The sequence below is a fragment of the Amblyomma americanum genome, chromosome 4 (assembly GCF_052857255.1).
Source record: "Amblyomma americanum isolate KBUSLIRL-KWMA chromosome 4, ASM5285725v1, whole genome shotgun sequence".
NCBI classification, from domain to species: Eukaryota; Metazoa; Arthropoda; class Arachnida; order Ixodida; family Ixodidae; genus Amblyomma; species Amblyomma americanum.
In genome coordinates, this window is record NC_135500.1 from 105,526,025 (window position 1) to 105,549,057 (window position 23,033).

General features: G+C 45.0%; 1 protein-coding gene across 1 annotated transcript in view; it reads left to right on the plus strand.

Moving 5' to 3' along the window:
• The window catches only part of LOC144129735 (MAM and LDL-receptor class A domain-containing protein 1-like), a 189,224-nt gene that overhangs the window by 52,237 nt on the left and 113,954 nt on the right, over window positions 1-23,033 (plus strand). Inside the window, 5 exon segments of the mRNA XM_077663821.1 lie at window positions 6,383-6,666; window positions 7,924-8,032; window positions 9,444-9,560; window positions 16,675-16,814; window positions 18,304-18,414. Coding sequence (XP_077519947.1) covers window positions 6,383-6,666; window positions 7,924-8,032; window positions 9,444-9,560; window positions 16,675-16,814; window positions 18,304-18,414 — 761 coding nt within the window.

Here is a 23,033-nt window from a genome sequence, read left to right on the forward strand (position 1 = left end):
AGGGGACGACTCCTGCGAGGCGCAGGTGTAGCGCAGGTGATGGCACCCCACACCTCCACCACAATGTTACGTCTGTAATGTCACTACCGAGACGTTCCAGCTCATTCAACAGGCCAGGGACACACGGCCCACGGGAAGGAGCACGAATGCCGCCGTAGAGAGTCGAACGTGTCAACCCACTTCAACTTCCACTTCATTGCTTCCTCTACCATTCCGTTCGTGGGTCTGCTGCTCGGCTGTTCTATTCTGTCTATTGGGTTAGAGGCTCTCATGCTTTGGCGTTCTTAATAAGATGTCTCGTCTCTAAACGCATTTCCAGTGTCCTCTCTGACCACCCTAGCCCATGACTTCAATTGTGCATTTAGTAATTATATTTTTCAGATTATCGCTTATTGCTTGAACACTGAGGACGCCGTTCACGGTCGAAGTGGAATATTTATTCTGCAGCGAAATCCTAATTCCTCTACTCTCCCTCTTATCGTTAGGTAGTTAATGGGCTTGTTTTTCACTAGCTTCCTCAATTTTTTACTGCAAGTTCAGTCTAATTTCAAATAACTCTATCCTGCTTTAAGTAAACCGAATTATGGTGGTGTCCCAGGAAATATAGTCAACAAGTGATTATAATCTATCCAAACATTGTTCATTAATATCTCTAGCCTCATATCTTATCGCGGAAAATTTAAGTTTATATAATGTAACGGCAAGAAAACAGAAAAGCGGCAAATGATCACTATTGTAGTTTATCAGCACATCGGACAGAGTTGATGCTTACGAAGCTTTTCTTCATGAATTTCTGGCATGCTATGATGAAGCTCTTCGCTGAAGGAGAGGAAGATTATAAGTAAAAAGTTCAGAAAACCATGCATAAATAAAGCGTTGTAGAAAAAATTAAAACGAACAATAAAATGTAGCACAAATTTATTGAAACTTAACATCCTGATCTTTTAGCTCAATACAAAAATATAGGTACAAACTAAATAAAGAACTTAAGACTACCAAATCCGATTACTATGTTCAGCGCTTTTCTGAAATATTTAGTGACCCGAAGAAAAAATGGTGGCAAATAGATTATTTACTTAATAGAAAAGCTTCATCTGACTTATCAGAAATAGCTATAGCAAAGAGAGTGATGACTGGCAATGGTTTAGCTACAGCAATGAATCAGTTTTTGTTAATGTGGGCAATGCTGATAGCAATGGCCCAATCTCGTTAAAGCGAACTCAAGCCTAATAAGACCATTATCAAACTCTTTTATCTTCTATTCTGTAACTCCCACTTAAGTAGCTGGTGTAATTAGAAACTTAAAAGACAAAGCACCGGCAGGGCATGATCATATTAAAGCACCGACGTGAAACATGTGACAATTCCATATGTGATGTCTTAACGTACATTGCTAATCTCATGCTTACAACTCATAAATAGCTCGCTTGTGTCCCGTATATAATGGTTGAAACAGACATGAAATCTCAAATTATCTCCCGATCTGTATATTGCCAGTGTTATCTAATGTGTTTGAGGGAGCAATAAACATAAGGCTCGAAAACTTTATTCATAAATACAACATAAAAACTAGCTCGCAATATGGATTTAGGAAGGAAAAGTCTAAAGAACCAGCACTGTTAACCATTAAAGAGAAAATAATTGATAATGTTGAATGTCAAAAATATACACTTGGTTTATATCTTTACTTTCGAAAAGCCCTCGACGGTGTTGGTTTTTGGTTTTTGGGGAAATGAAATGGCGCAGTTTCTGCCTCACATGTCGGCGGACACTTGAACCGCGCCATAAGGGAAAGGATAAAAGAAGGACTGAGAGAAGCAAGGAAGAAAGAGGTGCCGTAGTGGAGGGCTTCGGAATAATTTCGACCACCTGGGGATCTTTAACGTACACTGACATCGCACAGCACCCTGGGGATTTAGCATTTCGCCTCCATCGAAACGCGGCCGCCGCGGTCGGGTTCGAACACGGGAACTCCGAGTCAGTAGCCGAGAGCCCTAACCACTAAGCCACCACGGCGGGTAAACTTCGACTATATTCAACATAAAATTTTATTAGGGCCGCCGCGGTGGCTCAGCGGTTATGGTGCTCGGCTGCTAAGCTGAAAGAAGCGGGTTTGATCCCGGCCAGGCGGTCGAATTTCGGTGGAGGCGAAATTCTAGAGGCCCGTGTACTCTGCGTGTCAGTGCACGTTAAAGAACCCCAGGTGGTCGAAATTCCCGAAGCCCGAATTCCACTACCGCCTCCCTCGTAGCCTGACTCGCTCTGGAACGTTCAACCCGCATAAACCGAAATCAAAATATTACTACAATTCAATATGAATTTTTACTACGAAAATTTGTTTTTGTTATTTAAGTTATCTGCGCAACAGATTTCAGTATGTGCAAGTTCATAACTGCTTTTCTACTACTATGGTTATCAAACAAGGCGTTCCCCAAGGATCAATTCTGGGACCATTGCTATTCATAATAAATATTTATGACATAACTAATATTCCTGATTCACCCGATCTAATAATGTACGCTGATGATACCAACGCCTTTTTCACTGAATGTTCCTTGCATAAATTAAAAATAAGGGTCCGTGATACTTTAAATACGTTACAGAATTCTTCGATGGCAATTAGATTTTACTTGAATCTCACTAAAACCACATACACGATATTTAGGCCCATCAACACTACTGAACAATGTGCTGTAGCTACAAAATGTAAAAACAATCTTATAAGGAAAGTCTCCAACCAGAAATTTCAAGGTGTTTGGTTCAATGAAAGCCTTTCATGGAATGTGCAGGCTTTAATTTATTGAAAGAGCTTTGTAAAACTCTCGGATGTCTTTATAAAATTACAAATTTAATACCCAGTGGGCTCAAGATTTCGTTGTATTATGCACTTTATTATTCCGCAATATGATACTGTATTTTTGTTTTCGGAACCACTGAATCTGGTACCTTAAATAGGTTCCTTGTTCTAAAAAAAGACGCCCTTAGAGCCATTTAAGGCGATTATGAGAGACCATTATACAAAAATATGCTATTCTACCAGCAAAACAAATTTATTATTTTCGCTTACCGCAGTTTATTCACCGTAATAGATTGTATGCCACTCTACCTTGTAGACCTGCCGTAATGTACCATATGAGAATACGACGAAAACTTGTACCCATCACGCGGACTACCTAAGGGAAACAGAAATTAACATTCCAGGTGCGATTTGCCACGAACCTAACTTCACTAGACGGGGAGTTCTTGACGTCAACAAAGGTATTTAGAAATATATATAATAATAGATTTGAATGAACACTCTGTATAACCTCGTGGCCTATACTCAATGTAATATACGTTCTTCATTAGGGGTCTAGCTTACGTGTAAAAGTCCTGTGGCATAAAATTTGTCACTCTTGCCTATGCATTGTATTGTCTTCTCCGTTACAACAAATATTTGTATTACTACTTTATTTGCATTTTCTGATTGGCTTGTGTCAGCATCACGCGATGTATTCAATTCCAGCTTTATTGTGCCATATTATTGTTATAGTGTTTGGCGTCATTGTCTGTCTGATATTTGTGCTAAGGTTGTATGCTGCCACCTGTATAAGGGAGGCAAGGCCTATAGTCAGGCCTATCGCCTTTCGCTTTGGCTTCCCCTTCCATTTTGAAAGAAATAAACACCAAAACAAATCAAACTTTGAGGAGAAACTGTACACCCTTCATAATGCCCGGCACACAATATTCCCGCGAATCTTTGTAGTGTTTGTTCATCCTTCAAAGCTGCCATCATGCCGCTTTATCGCTGTCTTTGCGATGCAAGACGCGACCAGATTTATCTCGATTGATCGCACCCAGGCGGACCCGATTCTACGTTGTTCCAGAATGTTGTAGTAATCTTAAACGCCGTATCTCGAAAGTCCGCTATAAGCTTTAAATTGGGCACCGCCGAGAGCGGCGGACAATAAGTTCGACGACCGCCGAGCATGCTTCTTGCTATGCCGCCGCCGAGTCATTCAGTTGCTTTCGGGTGCACCTCAGTCCCGAATACAGTTTCGGTTGGAAGCCATTTCGCCGTCTTCCTGCTTGCCGCAATGCAGTCACTGCTACTTTACAATATGGTCTATTTCCATTTAGTTTTTAGACTCGCCTTTCGGGTTCTTTCATGTCAGTTTCCTGTTCACAGGTTTCGGGAAGAAGGCAGTCATGATGTGTAAATATGTTCGTTCTGTGAACTCTGCTAATAACTCACCCTGCGATTCCTAGAACGCGTGCAATATTCACCCCACTACCTGGTCTCCTGGGTCCTTGTCTTTCCTGGCACTGAAGTCACCCATCAGTGTGGCGGTTGTGTTTTACTTCACTTTATTACCTTAAAGGCCCCCGGGATCGGGGGTGTTACATAAGGGTGTTACATTGCAGACTCCACCTCTTCATAGAACCTTTCGATTTTCTGGCCACCGTGACTGGGTACAGATGCGTAGGCATGTGCGACCTTTAATTTGTATCTCTTATTAGGCTTAATTACGCTAACGGCCGCACCATTATTAATGCTATGGACCTCCTCCATGTTGCAGTTATCTCTTCATTGAACACGAATGCCCCACTCCATTGTCGCCAATCCGCTAACCCACGCTAGCATAGTAGGTTCCCGCCCTTTAGCACTGCTGACATCCCATTAAATACCAGGTCCCTCCCCAAACATCATTGGTACGCTAGCCTCATTGGATAAAGTTCTAACGTTAAACGTTGCCAGGTTCCGTTTCCAATGAGGGTTTGTCCCGACCCAGAAGTTCATGATGCGTCGTAGGTAAGACTGCCGCTTTGTTCAGTTGCTTCGCAGCCGCTGGGGCCCGAAGGCCGAGGGTAGTTGGTATTTTCATGTAGGAGATAGTGGCTAACTACTTAAACAGGGTGTCAAACTTCTTTTTTGCTGACGGAGTGCGCTGTTGGCTATGATCGTTTCCATCCAGTGGAGAACAGCGGCGGACGGGAATTCGAATCGCTCTCCTCTTGCATGCCATCACTGCAGTTGGTGAGGCTTAATACGCCACAAGTCTCACCGCTTGCTAACATTCGCTTGGCAATGCCAGACGAGCGCACGTCTTCTCCATCTTGTAGTATCAATATGTTTTTGTTACAATAAATATAGGCGCTATGAGTATTGCAGGGCTGGAGACATTATTTTCCGGTTGCTGATTAGAAAGGCTGCTTCACGAACACTTTCTTTTGTAGTGGCGATCTTCTGTAAGGATTGTGACTATAATGGCATTAAAGTCAGTCCTGTCTTCCTCATGAGAGAAGCAACTCGCAGACGCGACCTGAGCAAAAAAAGTCTGTAAATATCTGTGTGTGCACTCTTACCTGTATTAGTCGATTTGATTAGATTTATGAGGTTTTAACGTCCCAAAGTGACTCAGGCTGCGAGGGACGCCGTAATGAAGGGCTCGGCAAATTTCGGACACATGGGGTTCTTTAACGAGCACTGACATTGCTCAGTGCACGGGCCTCTGAAATTTCGCCTCCATCGAAATTAGACTGCCCAATATTAGTAGCTGTTATCATGTAATTATTTGTGTCTTAACTCATACCTAATATATTTTGAATCTGAACTTCTGGTTTTTTGAAAGCAGCTAAAATCTTGTCAACTAAGCTTATATATTTGAAGTATGATAAACTGAATACCATAAAAGTCGAAAACAGTCTCACCTCTCCTTTTATCCAACAAGAGGCTTCTGTTTCAACTTAATATATGCGACATGATGTAGTTCTTTTTTTGATCCTAGGTTCAAACATGGGTACAAACGCTGCTTAGCGACTAAATAAATTCGGTCTAGAGAAGCGAACATTAACGCGTGCCATCTAACTTTCTGTTGTATAAATTGCTTCCTGAAGATAAACCCGTGAAGGCATATGAATTGTGTTGAGAACATTTTAATCAAGCGGTTCTTTTTAGTGGTGCGTAGCATTCATTAATCCAGTAGGAAGCTTGTAAATAAAAGTGGTGATTGCTTTTCCTGACACGCTTGAGGCGTGACCACATGCAATAGCGACCCATCCCCATATAAAATGTCTCCATGGCAAAGTTCAGCAAAAAATACCTTATTACTTCCCTTGAGCAGTAGAAAGAAGCCGTCAAAAGCATTCTAGACCAGCAAGTTTTCCTTCGCATATATAGGGCAGACACTACCTATTCTTCGGGGGGATATTTCTTTTTTTCTTGCTGAATATGGTACAGCGGCCACCAGTGCTCCAGTAGCGCGTAACTCTCTCAGGAATTGCTGCCTCCTGCTCAACCCGCAGCATGCCGACATGAGAAGGATGAAAGGGCTTACATCATAATTCTCTTTTTTAACGGAGTGGCCCCTTTGCACTCAAGCTCGACCTCACTTTGGTTCAGGTGGCGTGGCGTACCTGATTGGACCCAGGTTCACGTTGGCCCGAGGCACCGTGCAGCTGCAGTCTCACGCGGTCGGGCCGCAGGAGGAACCCTCGTGCTTTTCTGTCTGGTACCACATGTTCGGCGGCCGAGGTGCCACACTGTCTCTGAGTGTCTCGAAGCCAGACACAGTGGATAGAAGCGCGTGGCGCTCTTCGCTGGTGTTCCGTCAGAGAGACCGCACTACGGCGGATCGATGGTACAACGTGCGCAGGACAGTAAGCCTCGACGGTGTGCACAACAAGGTATTTATGCGTTCATTTTCTGCGAGGTCGAAGACCATGCAAACAGTATTATTTGCGGATTTGAGCCGCACACAAAGGTTTCTTTTTACGTTTTGCAGTAGCGTACTAACACCGGTAGCTAATGAATCCATTTTACACAGTTAGCAGCCAAATATTTCGTTCAACAGGAATCTCACGTTCCTAAGTCATAAATGCTTATATGTCTTCCTTTAGAGGCTTGCGCTTTGGTAGTCATCAAGAATAAATAAAGAATACTCTAATGGTGTGCACCGCACCGCACTACTAACGACTCCTTGATGATGAGCTCCTTAAGGACTTATCTGTAAATTTTCTTTTTGAGCAAGAATCTTGATATGCACACTAACTCCTATAAAACTGTTCTTATGGTTGTTTTAGACAAAGAAATAAATCGTTTTCACGAACTTATTTCACGTTCAGGGTCTAACAAAGCTTTTAAATGTCTGGATACCTCCATAGCGCATTCTGTAAGGCCCGAAAGAGAGAAAACTGGTAACGTACGAGGCACTTGAGCGTGCGTGTGTGATTTTATTTATGTCGTCTGAACCATCATAAATATTTAAGAATAAAAAATTACATATTCAACTTACATCAGTGCACGGCGTTTTCTATTGCTTCGGATGAGGTTTTTCTCTTTCGATTAGTTAGCTTCAGACCAGATAATAGTTTCATCGCAATGCAGCAGTATACCACTTCTTTATGCAGATATTTCTTATTTCACAACATCTTGAATCAATCAATGGTCCCCCCAATTTTTACCATCCTACCTTTAACGTTTTAATCGTCGCCGTTGCATGTAGAAGTACAGCTTCATTGTGTCGACATTTCAAGTTTGGAATTCGCTACCTAGTCACACAACAAAGAAAGACAACGGTTTTCGCTACTTCGTGCAGAAGCAAACAAAGTCTGTTGTAATTTTGTTTTCTATAAAGGGGTTGTCGTTTTTTCTTCAATTACGAGCGTTGTTGCTCGTTGCAAAAGAATGGAGGCAGGCAGTAAATTTTTTTAGAGCAAAAATATTTGTGGAAGGCCGCAGCCGCGTCAAATAAAAAAAACGAAAAGAGCAGCGCTTGTTTCCTGCAGTGTTCTGCCGAGTTTTGTGTAGAGCAGCTAGGTTGGTGCGGTTGCTGTAGGGCACTCTGGGTGTCAGACAGGGTGCATTCCCACAGGCTGTCATGTTCTTGTAAGAGATAACCAAAAGTAGCGGTTGTGGCCCACGCTTTTTTTTGCTACGCGCAGCTCACCTTCGATCTGTCAAACCCGCCGTCCCAGCTAGGGTCTCCGCTGGTGGCTCTCGGACCACTGAACCTGACGCCCGGCATGTGCGAAATCATGACAGATGGTGAAGGTGAGCTGGGTAGCGCAACATTGTACGTTTCCTTTCCTGATTAAAGTTGAGCTGTCACAGTCTCCAAAACTCTTTGAAGTGAAGGTTAACGAGGAAAGTTTCCGTAATGTTACCAGTATTTGCAACTGTTACGGGCTGTGGTAGTCGTGAAAGCATTGGGCATGTGTCATATAAAGCTGATATCATTTTCTAATCATGCGTCTCGAAATATTTCCACACAGAATCTCACTCCGCGCCAGCGTACTTGATAATATAGATGTTCAAGAGTACCTCCGAAACCTAGACCCTGACTCTTTGATCATGCTTGTTAAAAACCTAGCACGATCAAAGTAGAACACTCTCACAGGTCGCCAACTTCGACATCAGCTGACTGTCAGGCCACTTCAGGCAGTGAAACTACACGACAGTGCTACTAAATTCGCGTCGGCAGTGCAGGACGAAAACTTGCACTGCGTGATACACGTGTCTGCCTGATACACGATTACGGCCTGTGCCAGGTCCTATCCACCACACATTGGTGGTTATGCGAATATTTTGTTCCGCAGTTTCACGACTGGTCCGCGGCTTCATTTAGGAAATGCCCACAGTGGACAAAAATGACCGTTCGTCTTTATCTTTTTTCGGTTTTCGTGTTCTATTGGCACACTATGCTACAAAGTGGCGCACTTTTAACATATTTTACTTTGCCGTTGTTCTAGAAATTGCATCCCAGCATTCTCCAGCAAGAAGCACCGCGGTGAACCAGAGACTAATTGGCTATAAAGTGCCGTCAATGCAGGCATGACCAGCATCTTCAAGCCGCCCTTGAAGCACAGCCAAAAATTCTGACTATTTTAACAAGCACTGAGACCACCCGGCCAGTTGTGACATGCATTACGGAGAAACAGTCTCAAGGCGTATTGCAGACCACACCCACTTGATGAACTGGATCATTAAGGCATGCGTTGAATACAATTTACAGCGGCGCTTACCATTAACTCCAGCTATCGGAGAATATTGCGCGGTTATCAGTAATAGATTCGAGCAATCCTAACGCCGCTTCGGCAGCGCCTGCACCGAACTGCACTCCTGTTCTGCAAAATTTCAATCTATAGTCATTGTTTGTACCATTAATTGCATGCTGTAATTCCTTCGCTGCTTTAAATCAATAGCCTGAATAATCTGCTGATTTCTTTTCGGACATGAGGAGTACAATTATAAATCTGGTTCTGCAATAAATAGTGGTTTACATAAATTTACCACCTGACGCGGGTGGCAGAGAGTCAGATGGGCGGATATGGTGGCCGCCGCTGGCAGAGGACATGGTTAATAGGAAAGATGTGTAAGAGGCATTTGCCAGACAGTCGGCGTAGTCAGGCTGATGATGATGATGACAACTTGTTTCAGATATAGGTTGTTCTGTTCTCTACAGGGTACTGTGACTTCGAGTACGACACATGCACCTGGATTGCTACGAAAGGCTGGCAGCGACAAAGAAAACAAAAGTCCGCTTTGCGCGTAGAAGGACTCTCTGGACCAGTCAATTCCGGTGAGCAGGCTTCTCCTTTTTTTTATTGTTCAGAAATAGGAGTTTCTGAGCATGACAATGGTTCAAGAATTCGAATATATCGTGCGGTAAGCCGAAAATTGCTTGTTTAGGATATTAATATTGCATTTGCCGGATGCTAGAGGTGTACCAAGAACCCACGACTGAATCATTACCAGAGAGGGGTTGCAAAACGTAGCCACTATTTTTCGAAATTTGATTTCTTAGTTACAAATACCATTCCTGTATTGCATATGTAGTGTTTTTAAAGTGTGGTTGCATTAGAATCCATATGCCGACAAAATAAGACCGTCCGTGCGTCCGTCTATCCATCTCAAGCCTCGGTTAAAATGTGACAAAGTGGAAAGCGAACAGTTATTCTTTCCATTTTAAGAGCAGACGGGGAGTGACAAGGAAAGGATAGGAGACGAAGAGAGAGGGGAGGCGAAGAGTCGTAAAGTGGGGAGTGAACAATTCCACTCTCCACTTGTAGAGGAAAGGGGGAGAGGTAAAGTAGGAGAGGTAAGACGACGGGAGGGTGGTAGGTGGCGGGTGAGGAGAGTGAGAAGAGCATACGGCGTGTAGCACTGTGATCGCTGAATGTGTTGGGAGGCTGGGTAGCCAAGCCGCGACTTTGAATGACCGGGATTTGGAGTACCGGCACCGACGGCCACTGCGCGCTTCGCTAGCGAAATCCGCCGACCCCCCCCCCCCCCCCCCCCAATTCCAGTTCCCCCACCCTCCTCCAAGCAATACCCCGGAAAAAGGGTGGCAGAAGAGGAGTGTATCTTTCTCAAATAGTGAACTGGATAGGAAGAGTGGAAGCGGTACGGCTAGCCACATTGTGATGGACGCACGGACCACGCCACCCTCTCGCATGGTCTTAACCGGTCAGCGGCGCCGGAATAGGGGCTCCACCTAGTGTTGTGAGGGGAGAGGGCCAAGAGGGCCCTACCTCAATCACTTCTCTCTGACCATTTAATGGTTAATAAATGTTTTTCACCACCAGCACTCCGTCCAGTGGGAGCACTATTGCTAACGCACACTCTGTCGCAACAATTGCTGTAATCACCTTTCATTTTTTTTTAGCCAATCAGTTTAGCTCTGGTTTTCTATAGAATAGAAAAGTTCACAATTTGTGTGCGTCTACAAAAACATACCCCTACAAAAAATTATCTGCATGCGCGTAGATGCAGCGCCGATTATATGCATGCTAAGATTAATATCAATGAGAGTGGAACCATCCATATAATACATGACCTAACCGTCATTGTTGGTTGCTTGCTAGTCTAAATTGTCTCAAGGTTAGTATTCTGGGAAGTGTCTTTCGAAGTGCAAGCAAAACAGTTGCTCCTTGCCCCGTATACTGCAGCAACGGGGTATTTATAGAATGCAACGATTCCAGAAAAACACTTAGGTCGATCATGCTATTTAGGGGCTAGCGCTCATTTGCGCCTCTTTGGTTTTGTTAACTCTGACCTCTACAATACAGATATCGGTGGTCTTCTTTCTCTGAAGGCAAATAGCGCCCATCGTGCTGGATTTACCATGAATGCTGATGAAGTAGTTTGCCTTTTGAAGAAAAGAGATACTAGTAAGGAGATTTCAGAGCTAGAGCTCAAAATGCCTTGCTCCTTAAGAAGACAGAATATCGCTATCGTGGTCATTCAAATGTCCATTTTGATAAATTCCACTCAAGAAACGCTAAAATGCTAAGAGGTAGAGGAAAAGCAGAATAGTCGATTGAAGTCAGCGTAATCTGGCCTGGTTCAAAACGATGAAAAGCTAGACTAGTTGGCTAAAGTTTGCCAATGGTGAGTGACGAAGAAAGTTGCGAAACCCCACAGCAGTTGTTTGGATTTTTTTTCTCCGTCGTCTCTCGCGTAGTTACAGTATGGATTCGTTAAGTGTATGCCATTGCTTGAGGACGAAGTGGTAGTGTTATATAAAAAAATTACCTGAATATTACGATGCTTCCTAATTAGATTTTTGAGCGCAGCTTTTTAGGTGTTTTGATAGGCACGCGCTTCTGCGAAGAAGTGCAGCACGGGCTGAGCGACGCCGCTAAACGCCCTTCGCCGATTTGTCTATGATACGTCCTTCAAGCGTCCATCGCCAACGAAAGGGATCGCAGCGCCCCTCGGCAGACTCTTCGCTGGGTGGAAACTAGACAGACGAGGTCTAATATCTAAGTACTGTCGCATCACCAAATGGTGGCACACTTTGCGGCCCCCCGGCGGCTTTCTACCATTCGTTCTTTCCCCGATTGGTGATGCCCGAATGACGCCTTACACATCGATACATCATACAAACATACAGAACAAACCCTTCAAGAACAACCAACTGCCTCAGAAATTGAATTATTGTAGTTGAATTGGCTATAATTACTGATTACCATACTCATAACCAAGTGCTGCTGAACTAGAGGCTTGCCGAGATGACAGTATCCTGTGGAGCTGCCTACGCCAACTTTTGATAGGTTTTCGGCAGTTGAGGGCGTTCGGTTGCCGTGTTCGTTTGCTACTATCATCATCATTGTCTGCAATTTCGTGTGTGCTATTTAAGCACATTTACTTTGTGTTACGGTTCTCTCTCAATATCAGCAATGAAAACAGCTACAATGACACTTTTTCCGCTCTTGACCAGCCTAAGGAGTGTCTTTCCCTTTGCATCCTTGCAATTCGTCGGCACCATCGCACCTAACATAAATTGATGATGATGATCATATGGGCAAACGATAAAATTGTCCTCTTTAAAATAATATAATGAAGGAGGTCATTTTGCCACACCTTGCGGTATTGTTTATATCCTAGCGACAAAAGGCGTGAGCTAGGACGTGCGCGCTGGAGCAGTCCCAGCTGGGCACGCCTGTAGTTCAGTATGTACAATTCCCCATAAATATGCACGCATCAGTACATTCAATGAAGACACCACATCAAGTCAAAGACCACAGCGCATTTACCGCATTCGGAACGCATTCAGGCTTCAACCAACGAGCAATTGTGAACTATAGGCATCGCGCGCCCGTCTCCCAATCCAAGGGTCGTGGGTTCGGAAGCCACCTAATACACCCGATTTACTTTTCAACTCATTGCTCCATTTTGCATATACACCTTAAAACGTGTGCGACCAACCCGTTCCTGCTAGCTTTAATTTATGTCATTCGCACCGTGCCAGTTAAACGTCTTCACAGAGCAGCATGTATACTTGGAGCCGGAGTGTGACCGCAGCAGAGTGTTTTATTTGCCCGCGCTAGGTGAAATGGTTGTGACGTCACGTCCCTGTCGATTAGCCCTGTCTTTTACGTCACGCCGACGGCAACGCAAACACTGTTTTTAATGCGGCACAGGGCCTTTATTGGGGTCTTTTTTTTAATCAATAAAAAAAATTGCTGATGGCCTAGCTCTGTTGGTCCAGGATACACGTAGCGAAAGCATGGTGACATCTGGGTCGGAAGAGTTAATATATGAAACCCGTGCATTCACTAGATGCGCCTTCAGTCATGATTCAACCTTGAGCCGTCGTGGCGGAGTGTTGGCGTCTCTGTCTCAAACGCCAAAGGTCCCCGTTCGATTCCCGGCCTCGTCACAGGGTTTTCTTTGTTTTTATTCAATGAGTGTGCGGGGCTTTCAGTGGCTCCCATAGATGCCGCAGAGGCGAGGCGCGCGATGTGACGTCATGCCAGATGGCGCGGCCAGCGCGCGGCGCCCACCTAACCACGGCGGTTGCTAGGCAACGGCTCAAGGTCTGTCTCTGTGCCTCCTCGGAGCACCGCCACAGCGAAATCGAAAGTTCGTGGCCAGTGTAGCTTTCGCTCCAAAAAAAATTAACACACGCTCTGACGGTCTGATGCGATGAGCTGCGTAAGCAGAATGTGCTTTTAGCTTGAGTTTTCGTTTGATGCTCATATTTTAACGATAAAATAAACGCCGGGAATAAATATAATAGATGTGTATAATACATTTGCAATATTATAAACATCTCGCATTTTATGGAGCGCCGCACTGGATTAGCTGATGACGCGCACTTGCTTCCGATACCGCTCCCTTCGCTTCATGCCCGCCGCTCGCTTGTGGACACCGTTGCGCCCGCCTCTCCGCCTCCGACGATTCAAATTTCCCTTCTATCCTCACGTCGGGGAGCCGCTCCCGGGCTCGGCGTGCTGTAAGCGCCGAAGGAATCACTCGGCGGCCAGTTTAAAATACACGCCGGCTTTTTTAACGCGACAGCGTTAAAGGTTCCGTGTCGCGGAAAAACCTGTGTCGGCGATGCCGTCGGTGTTAATGAAAAATGAGGACTACCCGAAAGGGCCGTGACGTCAAAACCACATGACCATGCGTGTAATTCAAACACTCCACTGCAATCACACTTGCTTCCCCGTATGTATATGCTGCTCCGTCAACGCTCGGAACTGGCCCTCTAAAAAACTCATAAGCTTGCTCGGATTGGTAGCAAACGCTTTAAGGGCGTTTATATATGTAAAGAAAAGTAATAGTGGCGGAAAGTAAATTAGGCGAATTAGGTGGGATTCCAACCCAGGTCCCTTGGTTTGCGTGACGGGCACTCTGCCCTTTGGCTAACAACGCTCGTTGATTTAAGCGGGATAGAGGTGGACTTGGTGAACGCGTTCTTGTCGTTGACTTGGTGCGGGCTCTTAAGAATATGTATTGATGCGTGCCTAGTTATGTGTATGCTAGTTAGTAATAGGTAATTCAGTCAGATTAATTTGATTCCTCAGATGATTCACTATACTTGAACAGTGTGATGCGTGTATATGCGTGATGCATCGATGCGTAAGGTGTGAGCCGGGTGTCACTAATCGGGGACAGAGAGAGAGGCACAAACTTGTCGCCGACTGCGCCACCGCGTCGGGATGCGATAGTGCTTTGACACTAGGTCACGTATGTCTGGAGGAAAATTTCCATCCCTAGTGGTGTCTTCCCCGTGGGACACTCGATCCCGTTCGTCTTCATTGAATGCCGACCCCCTATCCACGATGCGGCCGATATCGGTTGTCGGTTCAACGGTGGCGGCAGGATAATGCCGTCGCGTGCTACTCTTAAACGACTATCGACACCAAATTTTTGTTTGCGTGTTTTCTTCTTTCGAAGGATGCGTTTGGCATCCGTATACATGGCGTTCCCTGTGGTATTCGTGTACGACCGCGGAATAATTTATAATTGAATTTCTTCTTGACGCTGTTTCGGTTTCGGTTTCATCGACCGAAGGACGGCTGTGACGTCAAGTTAATGTTTGGTCACGTGATTCACTAGAAAATCTAAGATAATCGCTGACAGGTCATTTTTCGTCATTCCTGGTGTTGGAAGAGTCTAGATGAAATCTCGTGGTGAATTAAAACTACATATCAGTGATTATATTCGAATTTTCTAGACGATCACGTGACCAAAACATCAACTTAACGTCGCAGTCGTCATTCGGTCGATAAAACAGAAACAGAATGAGAGAAGACATTCAATTATAAATTATTTATCGGTTGTAGGCGAATACCACCCAGTAATCCATGCATTCTAATGTCTACCGCATCGTTTGTCAGAAGAAAATGCGCAATAAAATTAGTTGTCTATAGTCCTTTATAGTTGAAGCTTAAGCGTCCTCCAAGTTCTTGCCCAATTGAACTCATACTGCTTACGCTGTTAAGTTGGATCAGTTTCGTCGCCAAGAGTGTCAGGAAAAAATGCTTTACATGAAAGGCATCGTGCTGTCTGGTAAACGTCAAAAATTTTTCTAGCAGCGCTCCTTGAAAATGTTTCTACCACGCTGGTAGCGTTCGCTGTGACTCCCGTAGTGGTTTTTTTTTTTCGTTGCCCCGAGCAGTACGTTCCGGCATCATTCACCCCCTTCCCATCTCCGCGTGCAGGCGCATAAACAAGAGTAGCCAGTGGAGCCTTCGGCTTCTTTTCTCTGGGGTCAAACACGCATCGCGTAAAGGATTATGAAGACGTGTCCCTGTTCTCAAATCTTCCATGTTCTAACATCAAGCTGTAGCAGTTCTGTTCGCTCCCCTTATCAATGCACCCACCTATTCTCAGGTGAGGGCTGCAGCATACCCTAGTATTCGGAGTAGCACAGCATACTCGTCCCAAACGCCTGCGCCTTAGGCACGGCAGTGCAAAAAAGAAAAAAAAATCAATGTGATAACATTCCAAGCTGTTGGTGCCGTTATGGGCAGTCACTGGTGGGGCTTGCTAGAGCCAGGTAGCTCTTCCCGAGCAGCGCTGCGAATGATTAGCTCCCGCAAGCTTCCTTCTCGCACATCCTCCTTCGGGAGGCTGTCTAATGTGCATCTAGGCCGGCTGCTGTCTGTCATTTTCTTATTAGACTTTAGACAACACCACCGGCCACAGTTGGCTCGTGGAGGCTTCACACACGCGAACTTGATTTGACGACATCCCTTCCCCCAGAAAACGAGCATTTTTCGGTCTGGTGGTGTCAATTTTGATCTGGTGACTTCACGCCTCTCCAGTTAATGGAATTCCTCCGGTCTGGAGGCGCCACTGATGATGTCCCATCCTACCATCAAATCGGCAATTTTGTGGCAGACAACACCGAACGACGTCATTTTTGGTCTCGGATGAAACTTCTAGGGGAATGGCATTAGAAAAACTGTGACGATGGCAGAAAAGTCTATATCGTCAGGAAAGGGCACTTGCTTCCTTCGAAATGCTTTCGGTTCATATCAAGGTGTCCTGACCAATTTTGTTTTAAGTAAATCAGTTTTTCACAAACAATTATGCATCAGTTTAAGGTTGAGCTTCACTGGTAGTTAAGGGCAATTATAAATACAAATTGCGACACATGGGAGCTTAGGGTATTCTTTTTAAAGCGGTGCTTATTGCCTCAGGACATAGAAAGGGAATGGTTATAGCAAAAAAATATGCCATGATTACATAAAAGAAAAACGATTCGCGGATATAATTTAATTTAGGGGAGTCAGATCAGGCAGTCCCTGCGTTCAAACAGCCCAGAAGGCAGAAATGCATTGCGAGAGACCCGCTGCGCACAGATGCCGGATTCTCTACAGCTTAAAAGCAGTGCACACAGTGAGTATACATGGCTAGAGTGCATAAAGGAAATTTTTCGCTTGTTGCTTTTTCAGCCTACATCGTGAAAGCCACGCAGCGGTCTACTTCGCCTTCTGGCGCTGAGTTGACGAGCCCTGAATGGCAGGGTCAAAGTGAGCCAAGGTGCCTGGAGTTCTGGTACCGAACAACAGGAAAGGCCGGTTCTCAACTGCAGGTGAGCGTCGCATCATGGTAAAGTAAAATGAACACGATCCCGCTTTTGTTTCTTCATTATTTGGTTGTAACGCATAAGTTCAGCATGCACAAGGAGCGTGATAATCGCGTTTGGCGTTTAAAGCGTCAGCTAATTTTACTTCAGTGAGGTTATAGTACTATTCTCTTTGATAAGCCGGCACAGGATCCGATTGCATCATTTTCATACTGCACAAACATTCAGCTTATAGGCGCAATGGATCAGGAGAATATCTGTGTTTTCCCCACGACAGATTGTCTCTCGACTTTATCAACAGCTGCTTTAAAGTTTTTAGAGACTTCATTGGCACCGAGAATTTCTATTCTTTAGCAGCCCGATCTTTTCTTTTTATTCACACGCATAGAGGGTAACAGCAATTTACAGACCACGAGGCACGGAATGGTTTTAGGACTAATTGTTCTAACGAATTACACCAAAGGTTTGCAGTGCATTGTTAAAAAGATAGACAAGTTATCACTTATTTCTTTAAATTTCATATTTAAGCGAATGTCTTTTCTTGTACGCACTTTGTGCGTGCTTGTGCAACAAAAATATTTCCGGAGCCGTGGAGCTTTCACAAAAAAAAGCAAAGTCACAGGACTGTTACGAGTGTGAAACTTGAATGTTGTACAGTTAGCTCTGACGTGCGCGGAAATAATATTTATATTGTTCTGCTTTAAAATACTAGGGTCCCCTCTGATGCTCGAGCGCATGTACTGCAACACGCACTGCATTTTCCATCATTCTCCTTTCGCAAAGTCTTGCTGGCTACCTTCGCTTATATACAGCGGCGCAGTCATGGCCTCAGCGGACCACAACAGTGTCGTGTCTCCATTCCGTTTTCGCCGAACTAGCCACCGCCGTCGCTGGTGGAGCGGCGAGCCACACGACACGCCGCACCACTGCTCCTCTTTTGAGATCCAGTCTAGCAATCACAGCACTACACGCCAAACTACCTCTTCCCTCTCGCTGATTTCTTCCCCCTTATCTCCCCTAAATGTGGAGAGGAGTTTTCCTCTCTCTACTTTGGTATTTTCCAACCGAAGCAGGCGCGCTGTCGACGCCGACGGCGCGAAACTGAGGAACTAGTTAAGAGGAGTTAAAGTTCAAAGAATAGCAGAAATGAGTAAAATAGGTGCTACCAGGAGGCGTACACTAGTAAAGAAAATTATATTGTGTTGGTAAGAATAACAGAAAACAAGTCATCTAAATGAGTTACTTGCTGACCAAGCAATAACGTCGTCAAATTTTCTGTACGAGAAAAATAAATGAATCGTTTTTTTTTCGGTATTATCCAGCTTCGTTTGCAAACTAACCTTATTGAAGGAAGCAGAATATTTGCATATATGATCGGATTAGGGCGTCAACACTGTTCCAAAAACCATTAATTCACTTGACCAAGAGAGAAACGTTCGCATTTAATTAATGGTCTCATATTTTCTTCTTCGTGCTATCCATCTTTTCCTCCTAGGCTGAAGTTTTGGCGAATGGAAAAAGTGAAGTTGTGTGGAAGAAGCCTTCTTACCCGGGTCCTGAATGGATGCTGGCACAAGCAGAAATAGTCCAAGAAAAAAACTTTCAAGTGAGTCATTTAACTCCTTTATTCTGTGAAAAATCATACACGGATGCATGTCTTAGCCCCGTTAAAATATATCACTTAAAAAAATTAAAGCTTTCAATAGTGTTTCCTTACCTGTAGACCTTACCTGTAGACGTCCTTAATGCGGTCCCGTCAAGCAATTCCAGTGGCGCTGATGTTCATTGCTACTTTCACACGTTGGGCGGAACAGCTTAAGTCAGTTGGTGCCTACCGCACTTTACACAGCTACTCATGGGACTGCGAGGCGGTATTCTGCTCCCGCGCTGCAAAAGCACCATATTTTGAACACCTGCGTAACCGTGAGATCCCTGAGGGAAGGCAAAATTATGTATGGCGCGACAGGTTCCTGGAAGATAAATACCGCAGCCAAAAGGTTTCATCAAATACCGTCAGGTCAGAGTACTTGATAGCAATAAGTGAAATTGCAGTCACTGGCACAATGGAGAACTGAAAACGTTTCGCATTTCTTGCGTGTGGCTTGCCGACATGTGGTTGATAAATGCATCGTCATATTGATAGCGTGTAAATTGAAGCAAAGCTCGGGAATATACCAGTGGCATGTTTCCGAGTGTCAGTAATGGGTGTCTGGTGTCATTTCAATTAGAAGCTATTCTAGCAGAAACCGTATCGTCGTATCCACTTCTGTCTAGATTATCTTTGCGTTTGCATATCCTACGCAAGATTGTGAATACAGATTTTCTATAAACAGTGTTTGCCTGATGTATTTAGAGCGCTTGCGCTTATGGCGAAGGTTCAAACCTAATTATAGTAATCAAGATTGTTGTCACATAGCGACTCGTGGTGTGGATATCCAGGTACCCTTAGGGCGTCTGGATGTTGCTCTTCCTGTCTCACAAGGCATGCGCTCTACTTAGCCTGACAAGTTCAGTGCTGTGCAACTACAAAGTGCAAAGGGGCGGGTGCTTTGGGGTCCTGCTTTCGCTGATCGCAAGTCAGAGGATGGGTCAGAGTCAAAGATTCATTAAAAAGCGAACTTCATGCAGCAGAGAGCTGATAAAGAACCATTACCGAACACTCAAAAGCACACACGCAAAGAATACGGCAAAACAATGCAACACATGCAAAGTAGTACTTCAGAGAGGCCATAGTAAAGAGCCAGAGTTTCGCAACAGCAGAGAGAGGCTTCCACCGAAACTAAGCTGCCGCGACCGGGTTTGAACCCGGGTACTCCGGTTCAGCAGCATAGCGCCGCGTCCACTAAGTCACCGCGGAGGCTCCTGATTCATAGCGGTGATCGGCATCATGAACTGCCCTTTCACTTCTTACTTCGCGCCAAAGTACAGGTGTCGGTCCAGTGTCAAACTGCAACTGCGCCTTTTCTTTACAGATTAGTAAGAACCCATACAGAGATGCGCAGTCTATGCCTTGAGCATCCCTCACTCCTTTAGGCGAACGGGTGCAGAGGATGGACGTTCGTGCCTCCAGCTATATTATGACTGGTGGCGAAACAATTACCACCGCTTTGGAGGCAAAGATGCTTCCTTCAGCGTCTAGATTACGCGATAAGGCGATGCCATCGGCTTGAGAGAAGTCATAACAAGGGAGTGCTGATGCTTAGCTGCCACTCCCGTAGTTGCAATGTGCGGGTGAAGCTCGCGTCAGTCGAATGAAGGAACAAGGTCATGCCGAAGCGCACGCAGAGTTCGCAGCGCGTAAATGTGCGGCCGCGGCTCGCAAGCAGGTACAGACGAGAGCGGAGAAAGGCCCGTCGCCTCCGCAAAGCGTTCACACTCTGAGATTTGTGCCGACACAAAACGTAAGTCGCGAGAGAGTTTCTTACACATTCAAGTTCTTTGCTGCGCGTGAAAGACGGCAAAATTCTCAAGTAGGCGGACTGGACGATTCGAACGCGATTTGAGTGCACGTTGAACATCCCAAGGAAAACTAAATTCTTCTTCTTCTTCTTCATCTCCTCAAGTAATATGGCACATCTTCTGCAGCCCTCTACAAAAGAACTTCTTTCTCTTTTTTTGAATTCTACCTCCGTTTCTTCTCTCACGCCGCGGTTGAGGTGTCCACCTAGAAGTGAGACAGTTACTGCGCAATTTTCTTTCCACAGAAACCACTAATGTGCCCATGGAAGATACGAGGACCTCCAAGTTCATCTGCCTGCGGTATATTAGCGAAACCATTACAACCGCGCTAGGCGGAAAAATGCGGTAGTACAAACCTCAAAATAATTATTCGCAGAAGCGTAAAGGAAAATCTACTAGAGCTATCTACCGCATTAACACAAATTGTAATTACCACACAGACAGATATACATATCTACACACACACACACACACACACACACACACACACACACACACACACACACACACACACACACACACACACACACACACACACACACACACACACACACACACACACACACACACACACACACACACACACATATATATATATATTAGGGAGCCAACAGTCACCGAAGCCAAGGTGCATGGGGGAATGTTTTTTTTTTAATATCTAGTACTAATCAATTAGTTTTTTTCTCTTTAAAGAAAATTACTTATAAAGCAGCAGAAAAAAACAACCATAGTAAGAGCACCGGACGCGATATTCGGAGGTCGTGGGTTCGGATCCCACCGGTGGCATGGTTGTGTTTTCTGCTGCTTTATAAGTAATTTTCTTTAAAGAGAAAAAGACTAATTGATTGGTACTAGATATTAAAAAAAAACATTCCCCTATGCACCTTGGATTCGGTGACTGTTGGCTCCCTAATATGTTTTTCAAACGAGGCCCTCACTCATTTGCCTTATATATATATATATATATATATATATATATATATATATATATATATATATATATATATATATATATATATATATATATAAAGGAATCCAACAGCGGCAGAATCCCGCTGATCAGCGCTACAAATCAAAAAAATTGGCAGTGGCTTATGTCGGCTATGTCAGGATATGCGTAGCGAGAGGTATGCTTCCCTGGCTGAGCTTGTTGTGGTCACTGTATGTTTAGCAATGAGAGACACTGCGTGTATACATCTTTTATTCATTTTGCTTGCCACCTGGGGATCTTTAACGTGCACTGACATCGCACATCACACGGGCGCCTTAGCGTTTTCCTCCATAAAAACGCTAAGGCGCACGTGTGCTGTGCGATGTCAGTGCACGTTAAAGATCCCCAGGTGGTCGAAATTATTCCGGAGCCCTCCACTACGGCACCTCTTTCTTCCTTTCTTCTTTCACTCCCTCCTTTATCCCTTCCCTTGCGGCGCGGTTCAGGTGTCCAACGATATATATGAGACAGATACTGCGCCATTTCCTTTCCCCAAAAAGCAATTATTATTAATTGACAGAGATGAAGACTGCCCGATGATCTGTGAAGTTGCATGCAGCGGTCTCAATTTTGTCGATACAGTATTTCGCTTTGGTAGAGCATCTTTAGTATACAAGCTCTATAGTAGTTCCCTATAGCGTAGTCTGGAAGTGGGGGTCCGAAGCTAAAGTCAAACATTTCTTTCATACACTGACTAAGAGAGTCCTGTTTCCTGTTGAAATCACTCAAAGTCACACACAACTGATTAACCAGGCCGTAGGCTGGTATACACGTGGCAACCACATCAATCATCTTCTTGACAGATGTTTCCGGTGTCACGTTGACTTCTTGGGTGATAATGCGGCTTTCGAGAAGCCGAGCACAGCAAGTTTCACTATTATTCGCCGCAATCAAAGGGAGACATCTGACAGCGGTGGTACCTCGTTTCACGTACACACAGACTCCAGCTTTCTTGTTTGGTTCAAGCCAACTGCCAGGCCACAACCTCAGGATTGGTAGAGTTAATCTTCTCTTGTATATACCGCCGTTTAGCAGCGGCTGAGCTCTCCTTTGCATGCATGTCAAACGTGATACAGACAACCACTTCATCTCCGCCATTTATACGCAATCCCGCTCATGCGACGCGGGGTTCGGGGGATAGAGCGCCGTGCGGCGAGTCGGCGACAAAAAACACGGCGCAGCTTGGGGTCTCTCGTGCTATCGGCGCATGCGCAACAACAGCTCATCCGCGTGACGTTACGCTCGACTTTGACGATGGAGCTGGCACGCGGCTGCGGCGACGGCGAAGCGCACGCCGCACTTTGCTCCTCTTCGGTTGCCATGGTTACGGCGCATACGCACAACTGGCCTCCCCCATGTACCGCAAAATGCTGGACAGGTAGCCCAGTGTAGCTTTCGCTACAAAAAGACAGCAGCATTCTCCTATGAATCCCACTGATCACCACTACAAATAAAAAACTGCAATATTCCTCTATGCACCTTGCTTTCGGTGACTGTTGGCTTCCTGGATATGTTTGTCAAACGAGCTCGTCATTTCCGTTACCTTGGCTGCTATTATAGTGTACACACACACACACACACACACACACACACACACACACACACACACACACACACACACACACACACACACACACACACACACACACACACACACACACACACACACACACACACACACACACACACACACACACACACACACACACACACACACACACACACACACACACACACACACACACACACACACACACACACACACACACACACAC